The sequence below is a fragment of the Macaca fascicularis genome, chromosome 8 (genome assembly GCF_037993035.2).
Source record: "Macaca fascicularis isolate 582-1 chromosome 8, T2T-MFA8v1.1".
Taxonomy (NCBI): Eukaryota; Metazoa; Chordata; class Mammalia; order Primates; family Cercopithecidae; genus Macaca; species Macaca fascicularis.
The window spans coordinates 103,417,620-103,441,706 of record NC_088382.1 but is presented as its reverse complement, the minus strand read 5'-3'; the positions used below and the strand labels follow the sequence as shown (position 1 = coordinate 103,441,706).

Sequence of the window (24,087 nt, the reverse complement as noted above, 5' to 3'; positions counted from 1 at the left end):
CTGCCATGAGAAATTAAGAAATGATGAAAGAATTGTATATTTTATATTTAGAATAATTTGAGGTAGACTTCATGTAGTTTCATGACTTAACTTTTTTTTTTTTCTTTTTTGAGACAGTCTCACTCTGGAGTGCAGTGGTGCAATCTTGGTTTACTACAATCTCTACATCCCAGGTTCAAGCAACAAGAATTCTCCTGCCTCAGCCTCCCAAGTAGCTGGGATTACAGGTAACCACCACCATGCCCAGATAATTTTTTTTTTGTTATATTTTTAGCAGAAACAGGGTTTCACCATGTTGGCCAGGCTGGTCTCTAACTCCTGACCTCAACTGATTTGCCCACCTCGGCCTCCCATAGTGTTGGGACTACAGGCGTGAGCCACCACAACCAGCGGACTTAACTTTTTTCTATTTGTTATTTTTCAATTTATCAAGGCTTAGTTTAGAATTATTTTGGACAAGAATAATATTTAAAGAAAAGACTCAGAAGTGTTTTACATTAAAATAAATATATATACATACACACACACACACACACAATTATTTTATTTTATTTTTTTTGAGACAGAGTTTTGCTCTTGTTGCCCAGGCTGGAATGCAATGGCACGCTCTCGGCTCACTGCAACCTCCTCCTCCCGGGTTCAAGTGATTCTCCTGCCTCAGCCTCCCAAGCAGCTGGGATTACAGGCATGCACCACCATGCCTGGCTAATTTTGTATTTTTAGTAGAGACAGGGTTTCACTATGTTGGTCAAGCTGAAAATAAATATATTCTGGATTACTCATAACACCACTCCAGGAAGTTTTAAACCAGGCAGTCTTTTGTTGTTACCAAGTATGTTTTGGATTTTCTTCTCCTCTCATTACAGAGTATGCAAGCTCGGTCAATGGAAACTAATTTTAGCACTGGATTAGGTAATACAAATGAGGATGGAAAATCTTTAAAAGTTATACTACATATGTATTTTTACTTAATTAAAGTTTGAATCCAATAGCAGTCAAGTACAAGTACAAGCACAACAGAGAGGCCAAAAGCACCGGCTGAAGGAACTAGAATATTAAAATACAGAAGTAAAATAGTAGAAATTCAAAGTTCTTACAGAGTTTGGAGGTAAGAAATGCTATGCTCCACTTCTCATGTTTTTACAGAAAGAAGGGAATAGCCACTTAATCTCTAGGAGGAAAAATATAGAAGAATTACCTCTGTTTTGTTACCTCTATCCCTCTCTCATTTATCCCTCCTCAAAGCAAGATGCTTTATCTGACTGGAGAAGTTGAGAAGAGGAACTGAGCATGTGTAGCTCAACCTTCTCTAAGCTCATTCTCTGTAGTGCAGCCTAAGAGGTCTCGCTTCCATATACAGGCCCACCCAGGCAGAAGAGGCCTTCTGTCCTGTAGTTAAGTTTAATTTAGTTGACGAAGTAGTGGGAAACCTATTTGGCTGCAGGTCCAAACTACATCCTCTAGTTCATGTTAGCTGTACTAGTTATAATGCTGATAATTATCATCTCCTTCTGCCTGTTGAAGTATGTCTCTATTAAGTAGGTCACAGATTGGTGAGCACACATATGCCCACTGTAAAGTCTGAGTTCCTGGCTTAATTGGGCAAAGACATAAGATTTTTTTTTTTTTTTTTTTGAGATGGAGTCTCACTCTTTTGCCCAGGCTGGAGTGCAGTGAAGTGATCTCGGTCTCGGCTCACTGCAACTTCGCCTCCTGGGCTCAAGCGATTCTCCTGCCTCAGCCTCCAGAGTAGCTGGGATTACAAATGCGTGCCACCACCCCCGGCTAATTTTTGTATTTTCAGTAGAGACAGGGTTTCACCATGTTGGTCAGGCTGTCTCAAACTCCCAACCTCAGGTGATCCGCCCGCCTTGGCCTCCCAAAGTACTGGGATTATAGGCGTGAGCCACCGCACCCGGCCCACAAAATCTTAACAAAAGCAAGGCGGCCAAAAAGAACAGGAGCAGACATTGCACACCTCAGCATACCCCAGTATCCCGAACAAGGATACTAGGCTGCTGGTGAGACTTCTACTGAAAAACATAATCCATTCTTACTTTTTTATACTCAGGATCCATACGAACTCACCTCTCACCATTATTAGTAAAAAATAATTAAGACTTGACTATATGTAGAGAAAGGTTTATTTAGAACTTAAAAAAAAAAAAAGACTGTCTTTTGACCAAAATGTAAACTGAATCAGTATTATACTCTATTTATACATACAAGGGCACTGATTAGTCAGGAACTCACCTTCACAGACTGGCTATTGGCATCTTTGATATCAATGTCACTGTAGGCAATGGTGATTAAGGGAGGGTAGATGTTTCCATTTATTGTGTTGGGTACAAGGTGGACGCTATTTAAAAGAAAATACATTTATAGTAATCAGTATATCTAGGCCCTTAAACATACATTTAATTTACCATTTGTTTTGAATTTAATATGAATTGTCTGATGATCTCAGAACCAATCAGTTAACAAGGACTAAGGAAGGTTACACATAAACTAATGATGACAACATAAGCCATCTTCAGTGATCAAGACTTGAACATTAAAATATACCATCTGATGGTGTAAGATTAAAGAAAAAACAAACTAAAAATGTACCATCTGAGATAAATTAGAAGCTCAATCCAAGTCCTATGAAGTTTACAGATGAAATCACTGAAGAACTATAAACTATCTTTGAGGAATAATCAAAAGTACAGTGCTACATGAAGCCTAAAGAAAGGCAGATAAGATCTTGATTTCAAAAGAGAAAGATGAATTCTTAACAAAATAATATATGTCAAGCCAGGTGCAGTGGCTCATGCCTGTAATCCCAGCACTTTGGGAGGCCAAGGTGGGAAGATTGCTTGAGCCCAGGAGTTCAAGACCAGTCTGGACAACATAGCAAGACCCTGTCTCAAGATAAACAAATAAATAAATTTTTTAATTAAAAAAAAAGTGTCAGCTGTAATATGGTTATGGCACAAAGTGAGGTTCATTTTGCCAAATTCAATGCATTAGTACTGTATAGTTTGTGAATTCAAAAGGAAAGTGCCAATCACTAGGGGCCACCATGGTTTCATCAAGAACACATCAAGTCTGACTAGGTGCATTTTCATTTTTACTAGAATACCGTATTAGCAGATTGAAGAAATGCTGAAAACACAGTACATTTGGATTTCAGCATGATACATAACAAAGTTTCTGCACTGTTTACCTCATAAGATTATGAGAATCAAAATGAAACAACTGAAAAAAAAAGTATATTGAAGTACTTCAAAGTACCAAACTACTGTGAGATGATGGTGTTGATTTTTTTTTTTTTTTGAGACGGAGTCTTGCTCTGTGCCCCAGGCTGGAGTGCAGTGGCGCGATCTCGGCTCACTGCAAGCTCCGCCTCCCCGGGTTCACGCCATTCTCCTGCCTCAGCCTCCGGAGTAGCTGGGACTACAGGCGCCCGCCACCTCGCCCAGCTAATTTTTTTCTTGTATTTTTAGTAGAGACGGGGTTTCACCGTGTTAGCCAGGATGGTCTCGATCTCCTGACCTCGTGATCCGCCCGTCTCGGCCTCCCAAAGTGCTGGGATTACAGGCTTGAGCCACCGCGCCTGGCCTATGGTGTTGATTTTTATCAGTGTATTCAAGGTACACATCATAAAACATTACAGTGGGAAAGTCACTAAGATTTTAGAGATCTCATACTGGAAAAGAAAGAGAAATTTAAGTGGTGCAGTACTAACCTAAGGTACGATCACAGTTAGGTTATCCTAGGAAGAGGGGGGTGTGATAATTAATCTGGGTAAACCCAGAACAAAAGTCACTGAAAGAAATGAGGATAGGGGAGTCCTAAATATCACCAACCATCTGGCAAGCTCTTTCTAAAACACCAATTTCAGCTCACTGGTATTTACTTAGCTATTCACAGCCCATTCTAATTCAGCAGGTCTAGAGGGGGACCTGGCATGTGAATTTTGACCTACTCCTCACACTCTTCTGTTATAGTTTCCCCCTTGGCTATTCACTTTTACTGGTCTATGCCAATCTACACATATACCTAAAATAACCTGACCAACTGTTCCAATTCAGTTGTCCTTATTGTTTTCATCTACTAATGACTGGCAAACACTTCCATTATATTTTCCCATAAATAATATCATTAGACATTTGTTTACCTCAGTGATATTTGGGTAGCAACTCGAATTACTCTTGGCTGACTTCCTAAGTCATTTTCTCGTCCACTTACTGCATCCACTAAGAAAATGCGCCGAGTTAGAAGCCACTTGCCAGAGTTGCTGTCTTTTATTATAAAAAGAAAAAAGTTTACTGTACAAATTTAAAAGATAAAATTATTGTTTTAGATAAGATGGCTGCAAAAAGCTACTAGTATAAGAAACACCTGACAATGGCCTTCTCTAACTCATGTGAATGTCTTCTGATTTTTTTTTTTTTTTTTTTTTTAGAGTCTCACTCTGTCGCCCAGGCTGGAATGCAGTGGCGCAATCTTGGCTCACTGCAAGCTCTGCCTCCTGGGTTCACGCCATTCTCCTGCCTCAGTCTCCCGAGTAGCTGGGATTACAGGTGCCTGCCACCACACCCAGCTAATTTTTTTGTATTCTTTAGTAGAGATAGGATTTCACCATGTTAGCCAGAATGGTCTTGATCTCCTGACCTCGTGATCTGCCTGCCTCAGCCTCCCAAAGTGCTGGGATTACAGGCGTGAGCCACCGTGCCCGGCCTCTTTTGTTTTTTTTTAGACAGGGTCTCACTCTGTTGACCAGGCTATCGTGCACTAGCATAATCATGGCTCACTGCATTCTCAACCTGGGCTCAAGTGATCCTCCCACCTCTGCCTCCAGAGTAGCTGGGACTACAAGCTTGCACCACCACACCAAGTTAATTTTTTTTTTTTTTGTAGCAACAGGTTCTCATCATGTTGCCTGGGTTGGTCTTGAATTTCTTGGCTCAAGCAATTCTCCCCTCTTGGTCTTCCAAAGTGCTGTGATTATAGGTGTGAGCCACTGCACCTTGGACTTGAATGTCTTCTGATTGTTTGAACTTTGCATAAAATTGGAAGGCTTTTCCCTGCAAATTACCTGAAAAAGCGGAATTTTATAATATGAGTAATAACAAAAGAAACTAATTTGTCCAAAAAAGCATATTCAGGACAGCTTGAAGAAAAAGCCCCAATTTACAGTTATACTAATGTTTCTCAGGATATACCCTCAGCAACAGTATAATTTCTTCACGATATGTCTGGTAATAAAATTAGTAAAAGTTTCTAAATCCACCATCAATATATTGTTTTATTTTTTGGTACATTGTATAGAACCATATAAGAGAGAATTCATGACCTTTCTTATGTGGTTTATTAAATTATCGTGTAGGTTAACTTATTTATTGATTTCTGCTCAGGGAAAAAAGTGGTATGTATGGATGTCTTACCTTGGTTCACAAATATCTTATTGTGTTGAAGATTTAGGTTTAACACAGGCACAGCCAAAATATATTGATGTTGATTTTCATCAGCATATTCAAGGTACACATCATAAAATATAGGAGTGGGAAAGTCAATTAAGATCTTAGAGATAGGAATCTCACACTGAAAAATAAAATTAAAAATAAAAGCACATAAAACAGCAACTTAAAGTACTAAAAAGCAAAAAAAAATCACAATTGAAAATTAGCAAGCATATTTATTATCTTCAGAATGTTTTTCTAGTTGTGCAAAATATCTTTATACTACCTTGTTTATATGCATTTCCATTTGCCTTCCAAAACCTGAATACTGTAAATATGATTATTTTATAAGGACCAAAAACACTAATAGTAAATAACTGCTTTGAGAACTTTGAAAACTTCTTAAGCCTCAACTCAGATGAAGGAGGTATGTTTTCATTCTCAATATTAAGTGTACATCAGTGAAAAGGTTTAAAACTACTGTCCTATGGGATAAATTCCCAATTTTTTCTCCTGCTGTACAATGATGTCTATGATCTGCCTTCCATTAACCAAGCCAGGTTTCTCTCTCATTACTCCCTATCTGTCTATGGTGGTCCATTCATACTAATCTACTTGTAGTTTCTAAATATGCCATGCTACTGTATGCCTCTCTGTCATTGCAAATGTGGCTTCTGTCTGACATTTCATTCCCCACTGTATTCTCCTGGAAAACTCATATTCATTATACAAGCCCAAGTATCACTTACTTTGTGAAGCCTTTCTATACTTCCCCAGGAATCAGTACCTTATACAAACCTATAGAATGACACTTACATTCTTTGCAATTCTTTGTCTATATAACTGTTTTGCCTACTACACTATGAAGAACTTGAGAGTTGGCCAGGTTCAATGAAATAAAAATGCTTTTTAAACCTGATGGAACATTGGCTCCACAGTTTATGTGACACAAGTCTTTGAGTAAATTACCTAATTACTTGGCATAATTTCCTCATCTGTGAAGCACAGATATTATGTATCTCACATAGTTATTTTATGAATCAAATGGAATAATAATGATAAAATGCTGAGCACACAGAGACAGGCATTACATAAATGTTGATCTTTCTGGCCTATGTTAGAAGCACAATAACATTTATTTTAAAAACAACAACAACAACAACAACATGTAAATCATTTCTGACAAAAGAAGTAAATTCATGTTCATGGTAGAAAATTTGGAAATTATAAACAAGAAAACAAAAACAATTTCTGACCCCACTATCCAGAGGTAATCACTGTTAGTAGATTCTTCCAATCTACTTTCCATAATGGTATTTTTTGTTGTGGTTTTGTTCTATGGTTGTGTGTGGAACTTTATCAAGATGTATTTTTACAGACTAATGAATTTATATGGTTTGGCTGTGTTCCCACCTAAATCTCATCTTGAACTGTAGTTCCTATAATCCCCATGTGTCATGGGAAGGACTGGAGGGAGGTAATTGAATCATGGGGGCGGTTACCCTCATGCTGTTCTCATAATAGTGAAAGAGTTCTCATGAGATCTGATGGTTTTATGAGGGGCTTTTCCCTTTTTTGCTCAGTATTTCTCTTCCTGTCACCATAAGTTTCCTAAGGCCTCCTCAGTCATGCTGAACTGTAAGCCAATTAAACCTATTTCCTTTGTAAATTACCCAGTCTCGGGTATGTTTTTATTAGCAGTGTGAGAATGGACTAATATATGCATGTCTTTCAAGTATTTGATGGCTCATAATATTCCTTAGTAAGATAATGTAATTTCAAAATAGGTACCAAAGTAAGGAATGTCAGAGAAGGAAGGAGAAAGAAAAAAATGGAGGAAGATGAAGGAATTATTTTTGTTTGTTATTAGGGGGTAGAAGAAGGGAGTAACCTTTATTAGTCATTTAAAAAAAAGTAGCATTTTTACGTTATTTCAAAATGCTCAGAAGTAAGCATTACTTTTTAAGACCTATAAGCCTAGAAGCAGATAAACAATTTATTACGAAGATGTATTATATGATGTTTAAGACTCTAGGCTGGGCGAGGTGGCTCGCACCTGTAATCCCAGCACTTTGGGAGTCCGAGGCTGGTGGATCACTTGAGGCCAGGAGTTTGAGACCAGCCTGGTCAACATGGCAAAACCCCATCCCTATGAAAAACACAAGAATTAGCTGGGTGTGGTGGTACATGCCTGTTGTCCCAGCTACTCAGGTGGCTGAGGCACATGAATTGCTTGAACCCAGGAGGCAGAGATTGCAGTGAGCCAAGATTGCAGTGAGCCAATATCGCACCACTACACTCCGGCCTGGGCAACAGAGTGAGATTCTGTCTCAAAAAACAAAACAAAACAAAACAAAACAAAAACCTCTATAGATAACAAGGTGCTCTGTTTATGCCACTGAAATTAAGCTTTTCTGTACCCAGGTAATAAAAAATTATATTAATTAGTGAAATTATTCATCACTATTAAAAACATTTCCGGCCAGGCACAGTGGCTCATGCCTGTAATCTCAGCACTTTGGGAGGCTGAGGAGGGCAGATCACCTGAGGTGGGGAGTTCGAGACCAGACTGACCAACATGGAGAAACCCCGTCTTCAGCCGGGCATGGTGGCACGTCTGTAACCCTAGCTACTCGGGAGGCTGAGGCAGGAGAATCGCTTGAACCTGGGAGGCGGAGGTTGCAGTGAGCTGAGATCGCGCCACTGCACTCCAGCCTGGGCAATAAGAGCAAAACTCTATCTCAAAAAAAAAACACAAAAAACAAAAAACAAAAAACAAAAACAAGAAAAAAAAAATTCCAATCTCAAAATTTAAGTATTATTCCAATTACTGCTGATATGATATTTTGAAAAATAAAGCTAAAATATAGTCTAATATAGTTCAAACTTACATTTTGTTGGTAGGTTGTTCCAAATGAATAAGCAGCATTTAGCCTTGTTTCTGTGTCTGGACAAAGCTACAGTAAAATAATACAACACATAAATATCTCTCACAACTGTTTTCTATTCTTATACTCACCCAAACATGGATATATGCTCTACATCATACTTATGTAATGTATCAAGGATATGAAAAGTTAAGGGAACATCTGTTATAAATTAAAGTCATAACTTTAAAGAAATAAAGCTTTGCCAGGCACGGTGGCTCACGCCTGTAATCCCAGCACTTTGAGAGGCCAAGATGGGTGGATCACGAGGTCAGGAGATCAAGACCATCCTGGCTAACACGGTGAAACCCCGTCTCTACTAAAAATACAAAAAATTAGCCGGTGCTGTGGCGGGCGCCTGTAGTCCCAGCTACTCAGGAGGCTAAGGCAGGAGAATGGTGTGAACCCGGGAGGTGGAGTTTGCAGTGAGCCAAGATCGTGCCACTGCACTCCAGCCTGGGTGAGAGAGTGAGACTCCGTCTCAAGAAAAAAAAAAAAAAAATTAGCCAGACTTGGTGGCTGGCGCCTGTAGTTCCAGCTCCCAGTTATTCGGGAGGCTGAGTGAGCCAAGATCGCGCCATTGCACTACAGCCTGGGCGAAAGAGTGACACTTCCTCTCAAAAAAAAAAAAAAAAAAAGAAACTTAAGAAATTCTAATTTAAAGCATCAGAAAAAAAATCAACTTTAGTATGTAACTGATGCTTTATTCATACAATAATCTAATCTTTTCCTCTTTGCCTCAGGCAAAAATAATGCACATTATTAATTCTTTAACTAGAATTGTGCTTACCTGTAAAACACCTCCTTCTAAAGTTTGCCACTTGAGAAAATTTCCTCTTATATCATAGGAAGCAGCAACAAACTTCAGTTTTGTATTCTGATTAAAGAAAACAAGAGCAAAATCAGGTCAAATACTCTGAAAGTCATACACATCCTATAAAGAAATGTTCATCGTTGACAAATTACATTCAATTACCTTTATTTTGAGGCTCAATTAATCTATTTCTATGACTAAATACACCTAAAATAATTGGACTGTTTTTTTGCATGAAAATTATTATTCTAGAATTGAGAGGCAGCACTAGTGACAGATAGACTCCTTTCGAACCTGTTAAATGGGAGGCAGTGTGGGAGAACAGTATCTCCTCATTCTGGAAGGTCAAAAAATTAGAGGTGGGAATTTGGCCCTGTGAAGTGCTGAGCAATGTCACAGAGCCCCAGTCAATCTTTGGAAGCACTTCTTTAAGGTATGGAAAAACAGGACAGAGATTTTTTGCATTTGGTGTTGAAAACTACTCTTCCCAACCCTACAAGTATTAGTTCTTGTCATAACCACATAATCCAGAAGTATCCACATATTCAATACGACAGTTAAACTCTATACTGTTTAGTTCTTGTAAGTTGTTGACATTTATATTTAGTTTAGTAACTGAGTTTGTAGCAATAACCTAAAAAGGTAAAATTATAACTTTCTTATTACCTTTTAAAATTATAAATCAAAAGGTAGTTATCCTCGAATGATATTAGACATTTTTACCTGGTTTTCTCCTTTAAAACTGAAATTTGTAGGAAGAGAGGTAGAACTGAGCACTTGAGGTGCTAATCCTAACTGGTCTCCATAAAACAGCCAAGGAAGATTCTGTCTCCTATAAACAGTTACAACTGTTTTAATAATGGAGAATAAATATTTCTTATTAATATTTGTGAATATATTAATAACTGCACTGAATTCAGTCAAAATAACATTTCATCAATCAAAATATCCTTACCAAAATGAAATAGAATGAACAGTGCTCAGTCCAGCAGTATTTTCAAAGATAAACTGAAATAGTCGACATGCATCAAATGTGGCAAAGTCGTAAGAATTCATGTTCATCACACATATATTTCCAAGAGCTTGACAAGATGTTAGATTGGCATATACCTACAACAGAACAATGGCAAAGAAAAGTAACATGAACCTGAACAGTCTATGCAAAAGTTGATATAAAAATTTTACTTTGTGCAGGTCCGTTCCAAGACGGCCAAGTAGGAACAGCTCCGGTCTGCAGCTCCCAGCGTAATCAACGCAGAAGATAGGTGATTTCTGCATTTCCAACTGAGATACCTGGTTCATCTCATTGGGACTGGTTGGACAGTGGGTGCACCCTATGGAGGGTGAGCTGAAGCACGGTGGGGCATTGCCTCACCTGGGAAGCGCAAGGGGTCGGGGGATTTCCCTTTCGTAGCCAAGGGAAGCCATGACAGACTGTACCTGGAAAAACAGGACAACTCCACCTAAATACTGCGCTTTTCCAATGGTCTTAGCAAACGGCACACCAGGAGATTATGGGTCCCATGCCCACGGAGCCTTGCTCACTGCCTGCACAGCAGTCTGAGATCCACAGCGAGGCAGCAGCCTGGGGGAGGGGCATCTGCCATTGCTGAGGCTTGAGTAGGAAAACAAAGCAGCCAGGGGAAGCGCGAGCTGGGTGGAGCCCACCGCAGCTCAGCAAGTCCTGCTGCCTCTGCAGACTCCACCTCTGGGGGCAAGGCATAACTGAACAAAAGACAGCAGAAACTTCCACAGACAAATGTCCCTGTCTGACAGCTTTGAAGACAGCAGTGATTCTCCTAGCATGGCGTTTGAGCTCTGAGAATGGACAGATTGCCTCCTCAACTGGGTTCCTGACCCCGTGTAGCCTAACTGGGAGACACCTCCCAGGAGGGACCGACTGACACCTCATACAGGCAGGCGGGCACCCCTCTGGTACGAAGCTTCCAGAGGAAGGATCAAGCAGCAGTATTTGTTGTTCCGCAATATTTGCTGTTCTACAGCCTCCGCTGGTGATACCCAGGCAAACAGGGTCTGGAGTGGACCTCCAGCAAACTCCAACAGACCTGCAGCTTAGGGACCTGACTGTTAGAAGGAAAACTAACAAACAGAAAGGAACAGCATCAACATCAACAAAAAGGACATCTACACCAAAACCCCATCTGTAGGTCACCAACATCAAAGACCAAAGGTAGGTAAAACCACAAAGATGGGGAGGAACCAGAACAGAAAAGCTGAAAATTCTAAAAACCAGAGCATCTCTTCCCCTCTGAAGGATCGCAGCTCCTTGCCAGCAACAGAACAAAGTTGGATGGAGAACGACTTTGATAAATTGACAGAAGTAGGCTTAAGAAGGTCAGTAATAACAAACTTCTCCAAGCTAAGGGAGGATGCTTGAACCCATCGCAAGGAAGCTAAAAACCTTGAAAAAAGATTAGATGAATGGCTAACTAGAATAAACAGTATAGAGCAGACCTTAAATGACCTGATGGAGCTGAAAACAATGGCACAAGAACTACATGATGCATGCACAAGCTTCAGTAGCTGATTCGATCAAGTGGACAAAAGGGTATCAGTGATTGAAGATCAAATTAATGAAATAAAGCGAGAAGACAAGGTTAGAGAAAAAAAGAGTAAAAAGAAACGAACAAAGCCTCCAAGAAATATGGGACTATGTGAAAAGACCAAATCTACGTCTGATTGGTATACCTGAAAGTGATGGGGAGAATGGAACCAAGTTGCAACAGAGCAAGACTCCATCTCAAAAAAAAAAAAAAATTAAAAAAAAAAAAAGAAAACCCCATTGTCTCAGCCCAAAATCTCCTTAAGCTGATAAGCAACTTCAGCAAAGTCTCAGGACACAAAATCAATGTGCAAAAATCATAAGCATTCCTATACACCAATAACAGACAAAAAGAGAGCCAAATCATGAGTGAACTCCCATTCACAATTGCTACAAAGAGAAAAAATACCTAGGAATCCAACTTACAAGGGATGTGAAGGACCTCTTCAAGGAGAATTACAAACCACTGCTCAATGAAATAAAGGAGGACACAAATAAATGGAAGAACATTCCATGCTCATGGATAGGAAGAATCAATATCATGAAAATGGCCCGACTGCCCAACGTAACTTAATAGATTCAATGCCATCGCCATCAAGCTACCAATGACTTTCTTCATGGAATTGGAAAAAACTACCGTAAAATCCATATGGAACCAAAAAAGAGCCCACATTGCCAAGACAATCCTAAGCAAAAAGAACAAAGCTGGAGGCATCACACTACCTGACTTCAAACTGTACTACAAAGCTACAGTAACCAAAACAGCATGGTACTGGTACCAAAACAGATACATAGACCAATGGTACAGAACAGAGCCCTCAGAAATAACACATCTACAACCATCTGATCTGTGATAAACCTGACAAAAACAAGAAATGGGGAAAGGATTCCCTATTTAATAAATGGTGCTGGGAAAACTGGCTAGCCATATGTAGAAAGCTGAAACTGGATCCCTTCCTTATACCTTATATAAAAATTAATTCAAGATGGAGTAAAGACTTAAATGTTAGACCTAAAACCATAAAAACCCTAGAAGAAAACCTAGGCAATACCATTCAGGCCGTAGGCATGGGCAAGGACTTCATGACCAAAACACCAAAAGCAAAGGCAACAAAAGCCAAAATTGAAAAATAGGATCTAATTAAACTAAAGAGCTTCCGCACAGCAAAAGAAACTACCATCAGAGTGGACAGGCAGCCTACAGAATGGGAGAACATTTTTGCAATCTACCCATCTGACAAAGGGCTGATATCCAGAATCTACAAAGAACTTAAACAAATTTACAAGAAAAAATCAAACAACCCCATGAAAAAGTGGGTGAAGGATATGAACAGACACTTCTCAAAAGAAGACATCTATGCAGCCAACAGACACATGAAAAAATATTCATCATCACTGACCATCAGAGAAATGCAAATCAAAACCACAACGAGATACCATCTCGTGCCAGTTAGAATGGCAATCATTAAGAAGTCAGGAAACAACAGATGCTGGAGAGGATGTGGAGAAATACGAACACTTTTATACTGTTGGTGGTATTGTAAACTAGTTCAACCATTTTGGAACACAGTATGGCGAATCCTCAAGGATCTAGAAATACCATTTGACCCAGCCATCCCATTACTGGGTATATACCCAAAGGATTATAAATCATGCTACTATAAAGACACATGCACCCGTATGTTTATTGCGGCACTATTCACAATAGCAAAGACTTGGAACCAACCCAAATGTCCATCAATGATAGACTGGATTAAGAAAATGTGGCACATATATACCATGGAATACTATGCAGCCAGAAAAAAGGATGAGTTCACATCCTTTGCAGGGACATGGATGAAGCTGGAAACCATCATTCTCAGCAAACTGGTACAAGGACAGAAAACTAAACACTGCATGTTCTCACTCATAGGTAGGAACTGAACAACGAGAACACTTGGACACAGGGCGGGGAACATCACACACCGGGGCCTGTCTTTGGGTGGGGGACTGGGCAAGGGATAGCATTAGGAGAAATAAGTAATTTCTTATTTCTTATAAATGATGAGTTAATGGATGCAGCAAACCAACATGGCACATGTATACCTATGTAACAAACCTGCACGTTGTACACATGTACCCTAGAACTTAAAGTATAATTTAAAAAATAAATAAATAAAAAGAAAAAAATTACTTTGTTTTCATTTTGCCTATTCTAGGGCAGGCATGGTGGCCCACAGCTGTAATCTCAGAACTTTGGGAGGTAGAGGCAGGCAGATCACTTGAGGTCAGGAGTTTGAGAGCAGCCTGCTCAATGTGGTGAAACCCTGTCTCTACTACAAATAGAAAAATTAGCCGAGTATGGTGGTGGCATGCACCTGTAGTCCCAGCTGCCCAGAGGCTAAGGCAAGAGGATCTCTTGAGCCCAGGAGACAGAGGTTGGAGTGAGTCAAGATTGTGCACTCCAGTCTGGGCAACAGGGTGAGACTCCGTCTCAGAAAAAAAAAAAAATTTTTTTTTAACCTATTTTAATGATAATTTATTTTTGTTTGTATTCTCTTGCTTGTTAAAACCTTTCCTCTAGCTTAAGTAGAAAATAAACTTTCCGCTTGGGAAGAGAAATAACACAAACATTTTCATTGTAAATTTTAGGCTAAAATATAAAGACAAGAAACTGAAAGAAGAAATAAGGAAAAACTCATAGTATGACATTAAAACAAACTCAGACTATATTTGAAAGAACAATAATTTATATATTAGATCTTACACATAAAATCTAATCCATTTTGTTTAAGTAATCTGCTTTATAAATAACAAAATGAGATCACTTGTTGAGTTTGCCTCTCAACTTTCTTTCTCAGTTTTCCCTATCAGGAAAAGGCAATTCCATTTTTACAGTTATTCATGTGAAAAACTTGGAACTTTTTTTCTCTCTTGCCCCTTATCCAGCTCATGAGTAAATTCTGCCAGCTAAATCTTCAAAGCAAAGCTGAAGGTAAACGCTTCTCTCATTTCTGTAATACCACCCTTGTGCAATGAATGGTCCACTGCCTCTCACTCAGATTACTCTAATATTCTCCTAAATGGTCCCTTACCCCAACAAATTCTATTCTCCATGCTACAATGATCCTTTCAAGAACTGAAGTTCTATCATGTCGTCCTTTGCATGAAATCCTTCTATTTCCCTTAAAGTAAGCTCCAGGGCTTTGCCGTAGCCACTCCCTACATCCTTGACCTCATTTCCACTCGTTTCCCTGCTCACTCTGCTCCAGCCACTCCAGCCTCCTCCTCCTCTCTTAGGCATGAATAAGCCAGTAAACTCTGCTTTCAGGTCTTTGCTCCTGCTATGGTTTCTGCTTAGAACATTCTTCTCCTTGATGTTTACATGGCTCACTCTCACTTTTTTCAGTTCTTTGCTCAACTATAACCTTGTCAGAGATGTCCATCCTGATCACTATATAAAATATCATCCCCCACCCCCTCTATGTACTTTACTCTTAACTATTTGCCTTCATAGCAGTTAGCACAACCTGACGTTTACTTAGGCTGTGACTCCATGAAGGCTTGTTTTTTTCTTTTTCTGAAATATCTAACCTGATTTAAGAATTGGGCCTGGCACACAGTAGGTCATCAATAAACATTTACTAAATGACAGTCAGTTTCCCCTAACACTCCATTTCAGCTAAAAAAGCTTGAAGACATTCAATATATGTACACTAAATAACACCTTCTTTATATATTCCCTTTCAGCCCATAAGAAAGGGTTTATTCTTCTTATAAGATTATGACCAAGAAGCTATAGCTACTTAGAAATAAAACTTTTATTATCTGGGTAAATAAATGGTATAATTCTTCAAAATAAAATGAAATTTATTTTTAAAAATTCAAACTTACCCAACATGCAGCTGCTGATGATTGCAAATACTTTGCAAACCATTCTGAAGTTAAAGACACGCCCTGTAAACCAAAAGATAAATTTTAAGTTCAAATGATCTCAATATGCATATTGTTGAATGGGAAATGTCTCACATTACTTTCACAATGTTAGTAGAAAAAAGATACCAATAGGAATACAAGAATTGATTTTAACCAATGTCAGTTATTATAAATAGGACTGCATTACAAAATAATCACACTTAGGCAAAAGATATAACAAGACAAAATGTGTCTATAATCCAAAAATACTACATGCCTATTTCACTAACATAAAAAATAAAGTGGCAAAAGAAAAAATAACAGATCCTGACTTAGTATTGAGTGGTTAACATTTACTGGTTTAGAATTATTGTAAATACTGTACTGAACTGGCAAGCTATAAAACAAAATGGGGGGAAATAATTTCACGTCTCCAAAGTGGTGGTGCTCAAACAATGGTGGGCATCACAATCACCTGCAGAACTTTCTAAAAACAAAACATGCCTGGCTTCATCCCAAACAAAAAGGAATCAGTATCTCCAGATGAGACCAAAGCAATTACATGGGTTTTGAAGGCTACAGATAAAAACCTCTAGTTAAAAAACATTGCTTTAAAGCTTATCTGCACATCTTGCTAAAATATGAGAAACTAAGAAGCACCATTCAGAGAAAATTATCTGGGCACACACATAAGTGATACAACTAAATTATATGAATATGGCACCACAGTGATCAGAGAAATCTATAATAAAATTATGAGGTACTATTTTTGTATATTTAATAAGCAAAAGTTATTTTGTAAGAAAAAATATGCATAGAAGGCTGGGGAACACATGCACACGAACTGGTAAAAAATGAAATGCAACAAAACAGTACTGACAAATGTATGTAAAATGGAGCCACATACAATGCCACTGATAGTGTTAAAGTTGCGTGATACTTTTATAAAGCAATATCCATATACTCTAACCCAGAAATTTAGGAACACTTAGGAAATTTATCTAAAAGCAATAATCCCTCTAAATGGGAAAACATTTATGTGCATAAAATGGTTGATGGCAATATAGTTAATAACTGAAAACCTAAATATTCTCTGGAGATACCATTATACAAATTTTAATGCATAAGCCAGAATATTGTGGAACTATTAAAAAATATAATTATACAAGGTGAATCTGGAACATGGTATAGAGAAACCAAAGAAATCCCTAAAGTCTAAAGTCACGTCAAAACAACACAGGAGCTATGCTGAAAGGAAGTTCAAATTTGGTACAACTTGAATGTCAAAAAGAAGAATAACAGTAACAGATTATAACACAATGAGTAAACAAAGATTCTATGAGTTCATAATAAAGCTTTTTTTAAAAAAGAAAAAAAGCACAGAGAAAAAGTAAAGTGCTTCTACAGACAATTGCTAGCTAATAAATGTAGAGGGAATAATAGGATTGTTATTAGAAATGACCAGTTTAATAACTGATACAGGCAAGATTCATTAATGAATACTAAAATGGATATGGATAATTTACAATGTCTCAGACTAACGTATTAATCACAATACCTTTACAATGGAGAGAAGTGACAGACATAACTATGAACAAGAAATCAATTTTTTTTTTGAGACGGAGTTTTGCTATTGTTGCCTCGGCTGGAGTGCAATGGCGCGATCTTGGCTCACTGCAACCTCCGCCTCCTCTGTTCAAGCAATTCTCCTGCCTCAGTCTCCCGAGTAGCTGGGGTTACAGGAGCCTGCTGCCATGCCCGGCTAATCTTTGTATTTTCAGTAGAGCTGGGGTTTCACCATGTCGGCCAGGCTGGTCTCAAACTCCTGACCTCAGGTGATCTACCTGCCTCAGCCTCCCAAAGTGCTGGGATTACAGGAGTGAGCCACCACGCCCAGCCTAGCAATCAAATTTAGTAGCACCAATAACTGGACAACCTGACAGACATTACATACCCCTTGTTGTGATGCAATGGGAGGTATACAACATCTATATAATATCTTGCAAAAATATGTTTCACTGAGTCTAATCACGAGAAAACAATCAGAAAAATAGAGGAGAAAACCACAAAAGCAAAGTGAAGCAGGGATATGTTCTAAATTAAAGGACACTAGAAAGACTAACTGCAGTTAGTCCTTGATTGGATCCTAGGTATCCCTTCCCCCAAAAAAGGCAGGGAGAATAAAGAACACTTTTGAACAACTGGGAAAATTTGGGTATGAATGAATATCAGTTAATAATATTATGTTAATTTTAAATTCCTTGGGTGTGATTCTAGGAAAATGCCTTATTCTTTGGAGATTCACACTAAAGTATTTGGAGTACAATGTCATTATGTCTACAACTTATTTTCAAATAGCTCAGGGGAAAAAAACATTGTGTGTGTGTATATATTTATATATAGAGAGAAATAAAGCAAATGTGGCAAAAATTAATAATTCGTTAACCTAGGTGAAAGACATATGCATAGTCATTGTTTAATTCTTTCAGTTTTTCTGCAATTTTGAAATTTTTCAAAATAAAAGTTGGGAAAACCAAAAACCACAAAGATAGTTCACTATTAATGTCTTTGAGGGAAAGGGAATGGGGAGACACTAACTCATGTATGTGAAAATTTTTTCTGATTGGCAAGTATATTCCAAGAGTAGGATGAGTAGGATTGGATGCCTTGTTATAAAATTATACAAACAGAATTATGTTCCAATTTTGTTCTCTAAGAAAACTTCCAACCTTAATGTTCAAAGTAGACTTTTCCAATTAGGAAGAATGTATGTTATGGAGTCAATACAAATATTTCAGTCTAATTGGCAATTACAGTCTTAACATAAAACTAATAAACATGTATTCTGGTTTATCAATTAATCTAATCTCGTCTGAGTTTAATTACTTTAAACAAGCCCTTAGAATCTGACTGACTTACAAGTACATGGATAAAATTGAGTTCTTATTCTTGCAAACTGAGACTACGCTAGGGTAGTCAAAACATCTTAACTAGATTTTGCTTACACGTTTTATACTCTGGCTACACGGCACCAATCTGAAAAGCAGCTGCAACATGACTTAAAATCAGGAATCTCAAATCTGTCCTTAGGAAAGAATCAGTGTTCAGAACTGGTATGTTCAGTGCACAATTGCTGTGGTGATGTCATGCTCTCCCTGGCCAGGTCTGAGCCTCAACAGATGAGAGACAGACATTCATGGCAAATGGAACCACTCTTCTCATTCCTCCTATGGGCCCCTCGCCTCTCCTCCCTGCCCTTGGGCAGTATGTGGGATGCAGGGATGTGGAATCCGGCTGACCTCGTTTCCTCCACCCTCTGCCTCATGGCATCTTGGCAGGACTGGGGGGTCCTCTAAGACAGCAGGCACCCCTTGCTGGCCTCTTACGGCCATTGCCTTCCAGGCAGCCTTTTTCACGGTGGCGAGAGCTACCCCATAAGCCCATCACGCTGCTCTTCCCTGCTTGCACCAGTGTTGGCTCTGCTAGACCTTTGCTGTGCTCTTGGAGTGCTCCAGGTTGTCCTTCAGGTGCCCCAGGCCAAGCAGTGGTGTCCTTCCTGTTTCCAGTGCCCAATCCTCCAGTCGCCACTGCAGTGTCTGCATGTGGGACCTGGAAAGTTTTGGGGAGGGTCGAGATGGTTTTTTTTTTTTTAATTTAGTTTTAAATTATTTTTAACTTTAAAAAAATCTGGTATGTTTAAATGAAATACATTAACTGAATCAGAACAACATTAAGGATGGAACAGTTCCTTCCTACCCACCTATCAAAGAAGTCTATAATGGGTCAACTGCACGGTGCTAGCAGAGGAGGGAGAATGTGGGGGTGGAACAGAAAGTGAGGGGGTTGGAAGATTGGTCACATTGAGCATATAAATAAATTGAGGATAATGAACCCCAGATTTCTCACTCCTGGAGAAGATACTTCAAACCTATCAAACGGAAAGGTGAGAAAGAACCCTGAAGTATTGCTTCAGAATTAAAGGGATCAGTATGAGCTATTTTATTTTATTTTATTTTATTTTATTTTGAGACGGAGTCTTGCTCTGTCACCCAGGCTGGAAGGCAGCGGCGCGATCTTGGCTCACTGCAATCTCCACCTCCCAGGTTCAAGTGATTCTCCCGTCTCAGCCTCTCGAGTAGCTGGGATTACAGGAGCACACCACCACACCCAGCCAATTTTTGTATTTTTAGTAGAGACGAGGTTTTACCATGTTGGCCAGGCTGGTCTCAAACTCCTGACCTCAAGTGATCCACCTGCCTCAGCCTCCCAAAGTGCTGGGATTACAGGCCACCACGCCCAGCCCTTTTAGTATATATACATAGACACAGAAATAGTCATAGATGTGTGTATGTATATATGTGTATATTTCCTAGCTATGTTTGGTGAGAGGACATACTAAGTGTGTTAATCTCAGTTTCTAAATATTTATCCTACGAAACTGATTAAGGAAATGGCTGATTCCGGCCAGGTGCGGTGGCTCATGCCTGTAATTCCAGCACTTTGGGAGGCCGAGGTGGGCATCACCTGAGGTCGGGAGTTCGAGACCAGCCTGACAAACATGAAGAAACTCTGTCTCTAGTAAAAATACAAAAATTAGCTGGGTGTGGTGACGCATGCCTATAATCCCAGCTACTCGGGAGGTGGAGGCAGGAGAACCACTTGAATCCGGGAGGTGGAGGTTGCGGCGAGCTGAGATTGTGCCATTACACTCCAGCCTGGGCAACAAGAGTGAAACTCCGTCTCAAAAAAAAAAAAAAAGAAAGAAAGAAAGAAAGAAATGGTTGATTCCAGGTCTGAGGCAGGAAAAGTACAAGCTTAGCCTAGAAATCTTGTATCATAAAGTAAGCAAATGTTCAAAGAATGATGGGAACATGTCAAAGAAAAAAAAAAAAAAACACGCAGGAGCCAACTTGAAGGGACTTTTATTCCAGATATAGGACAATTTGAACACCTAAACAAATAATGAGTATGCTGGATTATAACTAACTGAATAAATTAGGAACCCACATATCCACGTGGACATTAATTTTAAAAAATAAGTGTATAAATTGGGAAGAAGAGATAGTTCTTCCTTATAATAGAATGTCAATTAACAAATGTGGAAGTAATCAAATGTGGATAGAAATAAAAAATTAACCTTTGGCAACCATCACAGTAGTGGTCAACAATGGAGACTAGTGCTAGTGAGTTAAAGGTTAGTGAGGAAGTGTAATCTCAGAAATACGCCTCACAAAATACTAATCAATTACAAATGGTAAATGGTAACTTTATGGTAGTCATGGTGACTTTAGGGCAGGTGATCAAGGTTAACAGCATCAGTGGTGGCACAGGTAGATACTGTGTGCCCCTGGATGTGATGCAGTCCACTGAGAAGAACATGACATCTTTTTTGTGGCTTTCATCTAAGCAGGTACTCGGTATGAGGAAAGTATCTATAGGATGGTAAGGCCTGTAATCTTCAAAACTGTTGCATTCATGAAAGACAGGAAAACACTGAGGACCTAGTTTCAGATTGGAGGAAGCTAAAGGGACATGACCACTAAATGATTGGGGATCTCAGACCAGAAAGAACAAAGAGTCATTGCTGGGACTTCCAGCAAAATTATTTCAAATTAAATTTTTTGAAAAAGGAAAAAAGGAAAATTAAAGGCCTGCAAATGTAATAATCATATACAGATATGCACTCCAATCTGGAGAAGAATGCCCCAGAAGACACATATCTTGTTACAGATCAGCCAATTTTTGGATAATCTCAGAGCTCCCTGTGTATTTTAGCTTTTATTTTGCTGTCTTGTAACTACTTGGTACTTGCCTGTCTTCCTCACAAAACTATACTGGAGGAGAGGAATATTTGCCGGATTCATCAAGATCCTAGATCCCACCCTCATTATTGCTATCCTCGCAGTCCTCTTAATCACTCCTATATTCAATAATAATATTAACAATAATGATATTAACAACCAGATCACACTTTGTCCACCCTTAACTCTGGCGTACTAAGCATCTTCAATGTTTATTCATTAATTCCCATTCTAACTCTCAGTCATCTAACTCCTGTTCTCTCTGATTTGCAACTTCTGTAGTTCCAATTCCTCTACTTACTTTCCATTTTATACCCTAGAAGTGGTTATCACCAACACCTGCTGCCAAAGCTCTAACTCTAGGCCTCAATGCTCTCATCCATAAAATAAGAAACAATTGGCTGGGTGTGGTGGCTCATGCATGTAATCCCAGTACTTTGTGAGGCTGAGGTGGGTGGATCACGAGGTCAGGAGTTCGAGACCAGCCTGGCCAACATGGTGAAATCCTGTCTCTACTGAAAATACAAAAAATTAGCCAGGCGTGGTGGCAGGTGCCTATAATCCCAGCTACCTGGGAGGCTGAGGCAGGAGAATCGCTTGAACTTGGGAGGCGGAGGTTGCAGTGAGCCGAGACTGCACCACAGCACTCCAGCCTGGGCAACAGAACAAGACTCCATCTCAAACAAAAATAAAATAAAATAATAAGGAACAATCTGGCCAAATGAGAATAATCCTGATTTCTCCAATGATTACTATGTACAGACACTGTGATAAAGGTATTTTTATTATGTCCAATTTACAGACAATCAACTGAAGCTTTGAAATCTTCTCAAGGTCCAAGGATACAAAACTAATGACTTGCAAATCCAGGGTTCAAATCTAGAGTTTCTGGTGCCCGTAAATGCATTATACTGCATCCTACACAGAACATATAGCAGATATTTCTGGTGTAAACATTCTGTAGCACACTGAAAAACAAACAGGCTATGGTACAGACTCAGTACTGTACTTAGAAATTATAATGCTGAATTATTAGACTAATGTTTCTTAGATTGATTTTTTTTTCTGTTTTAAAATGATTTATACAAAAGTGTTTCTCATTCTAGCCTGAAATTAATTACTAATGGATGAAATGTAGAAAATTTCTTAACAACAGAACAAAAAAATTGAAGCATACTCACAACTTCTCCATAACGTGCAGTTGAAATTCTACGTAGAGGAAAATTCCCTGTGTTGCTGAAACATAATCCCCCTGTCTTCATAAATAAATGAGGGAAAAAATAGAAGCTTATGAAAAGGCATAAGCAATTGAATTAAAAATATATATACTTTATCAATTTGGTTAGCCTTACTAAAATGTTAGGTTCTGAACATGCACAGGACTTGCTGGTATTAACAAATGTTGGCTCACATCGGATGCACCTGTTCAATATAACAAAAATAATTTTTAAAATGTTAATAAATTATACTAAACCTAATTTAATAGAAAAGCTGTCTTTCTAAACAATGGATTAGAGTAGATTCATTCAGTGAGCAATTATGTAAATATGTTAAACAAATTTAAAATAACACGGATTTGAATAGTTTTAGGCCATTCTGTGTTACAAAGTATAAAGTAAGTAAAACTAATCAATAGAAGAGTATTTTTTAACTACATGGAATGTACAGAATGAATAATTCTGAATATCAAAGATAATTAAGTCACTCAACTAACAAAAGAGACCAACAAACTCATATAAATGAAACCCAATCAATTTTTACAATTAGTTATATCAAATATGCTTTCCTTATTTTATGTGCCACAAAGTAAAAAGGTAGCATAAGCTGAAGAGAAATGCATCTCTAGCTCCTATCAAAGCTACAGCCAACACTTTTAAATAAATTCTATTTATCATCTTTGCTTATTTTAGAAAAATACTTCATATTTTTCATTAATGAATGAGATAGATGGGGGAGGGTACTGGACCAGTGATGAGTGAATATATAGGTATTCTTCACTTGCAAAATAGAGCAGGTAGGAGTGGGGCTGGGGCATGACGTAAAACAGACGAGGCTTGGGGAAATATTAGAGGGGCAAAAAAAATCGGTATTTGGATGCCGTAACTCAGGTCAGCCTTAGAAAAAAGATGATCCAACACTAAGTAGCCCTCAGAAAAGTTGCTCAGCTATTTTCTATATTAAACTTGGAAACTAAAGAAAAAACTGTGCCTGGAGGGAAGTCATGATGTAGGCCTCTAAAAAAATTAAAGAAGCTGAAATTGGTATATATGCTTAAATTAGAGGGAAGTATATAGGCAGGCAGGGGTGTGTGTGTGTGTGTGTGTGTGTGTGTGTGTTTCACAAACACATGCACAAAGGGGGAACAGGAAGCAACAGAAAATGGGACTATAAATCAGGGTACCTGGGCTATTATTAGTATACATTAATGTTTTATGTATTATAAGAGCTTTAGTACAGTACTTAGCACATAATTATATTATAGATTATATACCAATTACATAACAACAAACAAAAATAGCTACCCTTTACAGAGTGGTTACTATATAGCACTATACTAAGAACTGTACTTACTTATTTCTGAGCCATTACAGCCTATGAAGTGGGTGGCAACAGTACCATTCCAAAGACGAGGGATTGTGAA

General features: G+C 38.6%; 1 protein-coding gene across 6 annotated transcripts in view; it reads right to left on the bottom strand.

Moving 5' to 3' along the window:
• The window catches only part of TMEM67 (transmembrane protein 67), a 63,221-nt gene that overhangs the window by 27,026 nt on the left and 12,108 nt on the right, over window positions 1-24,087 (bottom strand). For 4 of the 6 annotated variants that reach the window (XR_012416526.1, XM_005563698.5, XM_045398498.3 and 1 more), the window contains 10 exons: window positions 22,799-22,868; window positions 22,628-22,702; window positions 15,625-15,687; window positions 10,144-10,298; window positions 9,912-10,020; window positions 9,165-9,251; window positions 8,339-8,404; window positions 5,433-5,589; window positions 4,163-4,286; window positions 2,254-2,359 (listed from right to left, as the gene is read on the bottom strand). Coding sequence is in view for 5 of the 6 variants with exons in the window: in XM_005563698.5 (XP_005563755.3) it covers window positions 2,254-2,359; window positions 4,163-4,286; window positions 5,433-5,589; window positions 8,339-8,404; window positions 9,165-9,251; window positions 9,912-10,020; window positions 10,144-10,298; window positions 15,625-15,687; window positions 22,628-22,702; window positions 22,799-22,868 (1,012 nt within the window). In the remaining variant the exon portion in view is untranslated. Of the gene's footprint in view, window positions 1-533; window positions 754-2,253; window positions 2,360-4,162; window positions 4,287-5,432; window positions 5,590-8,338; window positions 8,405-9,164; window positions 9,252-9,911; window positions 10,021-10,143; window positions 10,299-15,624; window positions 15,688-22,627; window positions 22,703-22,798; window positions 22,869-24,087 lie in introns of those variants that run through there. The other 2 variants (XM_073999088.1, XM_073999087.1) reach the window with 2 other exon arrangements.